The 2,164-nt window shown below is 39.4% G+C and overlaps 1 protein-coding gene across 2 annotated transcripts; it reads left to right on the forward strand.

Moving 5' to 3' along the window:
• Positions 1–720: 720 nt before the first annotated feature.
• Positions 721–1,404, forward strand: LOC125357999 (protein tyrosine phosphatase type IVA 1-like). 2 transcript variants are annotated; one of them, XM_048354833.1, is made up of 2 exons: positions 721–1,224; positions 1,282–1,404. In XM_048354833.1, the coding sequence occupies exons 1-2, from the start codon at positions 889–891 to the stop codon at positions 1,402–1,404; spliced, it is 459 nt and encodes a 152-aa protein (XP_048210790.1). In that variant the 5' UTR covers positions 721–888. The 2 variants fall into 2 exon arrangements, with proteins under 2 accessions (XP_048210790.1, XP_048210791.1); XM_048354834.1 differs by lacking the exon at positions 1,282–1,404 and having other exon boundaries at positions 721–1,281.
• The last annotated feature ends 760 nt before the right edge of the window (positions 1,405–2,164 follow it).

Here is a 2,164-nt window from a genome sequence, read left to right on the forward strand (position 1 = left end):
GTAAATGTGGTCTTGCTAACTTTTTCCAGTGCTGGACTAGAACACTGACATTTTTGTCTATACTTCCTGAGTAGCAGTCGGTGTAGATATGAACCACAATGCCCATCCCTAGAATTCACTTTAAATGAAAAGATTTACGTATCACAAAACATTTGCATGTCCTAGTTTATAAATGATAAAAATGGAGAATACTTTAAGATAAACAAAATTTCTGGGCAGTGCACGCATTGGCTCCTGGGGCTGCGGCTGGCTCGCTGTCGAGCTCTCTGTGGAGTGGCTCACTGCATGGTAGTCTGATGCCTCCCCGCTGCCTGTATCGCCATAGCAGCCGCCGCCTCTCGACGACCATCGCCGCCCCCTGCCCTGCAGCCTCCACCGCCGCCTTTGTCGCCATCGCCTCGGGATAGGCTATATGATTAGGCCACAATCTTCAATGAGTAGAAATATTCCTCAGTTCTGTGGTGTTCTTGGTCAAACATTTATGGAGTTTCTGAAGGGCAGTGGAGATTACTGCCAGGCACAGCACGACCTCTATGCAGACAAGTGAACTGTAGAAATCCATTACTACTCCACCAAAAAGCCCCTGCAAGAGTGGTTAACCTGGACAAAGACGTGTTGAATTGCAATCTGCAGAGCATTTTCCAAGAGTTCTGACCTGGATGGGGTAAACCTCAGTGCACTTGCTTTCTATTGCCTCAGTATTACTGGATTGAAGAGTTGCTAATTCCCAATAGGAGGTTCATATCGTTTATCATTACTCCCAGTTTCATAAAGCACTGAGAATTTTAAGTGGAGTATATTGAAGTAGACTTCAGTTTCTTTGCATCATTCCTGTATTGGATTTTTAAAATTCTTTCATAACCCTATTGAGTGTTTAAGTAAGTTAACATGGCTCGAATGAACCGCCCTGCTCCTGTGGAAGTCAGGTACAAGAACATGAGATTCCTTATTACACACAATTCAATCAATGTGACCTTAAACAAGTTTATTAAGGAACTTAAGAAGTATGGAGTTACCACAATTGTAAGAGTATGTGAAGGAACTTATGACACTACTCTGGTGGAGAAAGAAGGCATCCATGTTCTCAATTGGCCTTTTGATAGTGGCTCACCACCTTCTAACCAGATTGTTGATGACTGGTTAAGTCTTGTAAAAATAAAATTTCGTGAAGAACCTGGTTGCTGTACTGCAGTGCATTGTGTTGCAGGCCTTGGGAGAGCTCCAGTGCTTGCTGCCCTGGCACTAATTGAAGTTGGAATGAAATATGAAGATGCAGTATAGTTCATAAGACAAAAGCGACATGGAGCATTTAACAGCAAGAAGCATTTGGAAAAGTACCAACCTAAAATGCGGCTATGCTTTAAAGATGCCAACAATCACAGAAACAACTGTTGCATTCAATAAAACTGGGTGACTAGTTCCATTGCCTCACAAATGGAACTTGAGATGGAACCTAATTTGTCATACATATTAGCCAACAATATTGGTTTGGTGAATAAGTTTAGTGAAACTTCCATAGGAATATTGCAAAGAAGTTTATCAGGCTAGAAGCTTGACACAATTGCTGCTTGGGTTTTGATCAACCTATTTGGACACTTAGAAGAAAATTATTGGGACTCAGCATTGTATCAATTAACCTTTCCTAAAAATCATTGAGTTAAATTTTTAAATTTATTCCCATGCCAGAATCTTTATCAATATATAAGAAATTTAGAAGGACTAGGTGCCAAAATATCCAGCACAATGCTTGTATATTTTTAATACCATTCAGAACCAAAATTTCAGACTCTAGATCTGTATGATTTATTCATTCCTTCAGTCATTTCAAACATTGTGGCTTTTTGCCTACTCATTTTATGTTTACATCTCCCACATTCATACATCAGGTTTGTGTAACCATTGGTACTTTTTTTAACCAAGTCTTAAGGTTATTATATAATGTCTTTCTATATGACTTTATGCTGTTATGGGAAACGTCCATTTTGAAAGTCTTCATTGTTACAGAAGCACATGTCTTTAATAATGTCTCCAGACAAAAAAAGCCTTACAGTTAATTTAATGTTTGCACTCTGAGGTGCAGTTTAATAGGGAGGGCCTGAAAAAAGATGAGAGGGAGCTATTGAATATTTTTAGGAAAATGTTGCCTTTGTCTTGTGCAGAATAT

The sequence above is a fragment of the Perognathus longimembris genome, chromosome 10 (genome assembly GCF_023159225.1).
Source record: "Perognathus longimembris pacificus isolate PPM17 chromosome 10, ASM2315922v1, whole genome shotgun sequence".
NCBI classification, from domain to species: domain Eukaryota; kingdom Metazoa; phylum Chordata; class Mammalia; order Rodentia; family Heteromyidae; genus Perognathus; species Perognathus longimembris.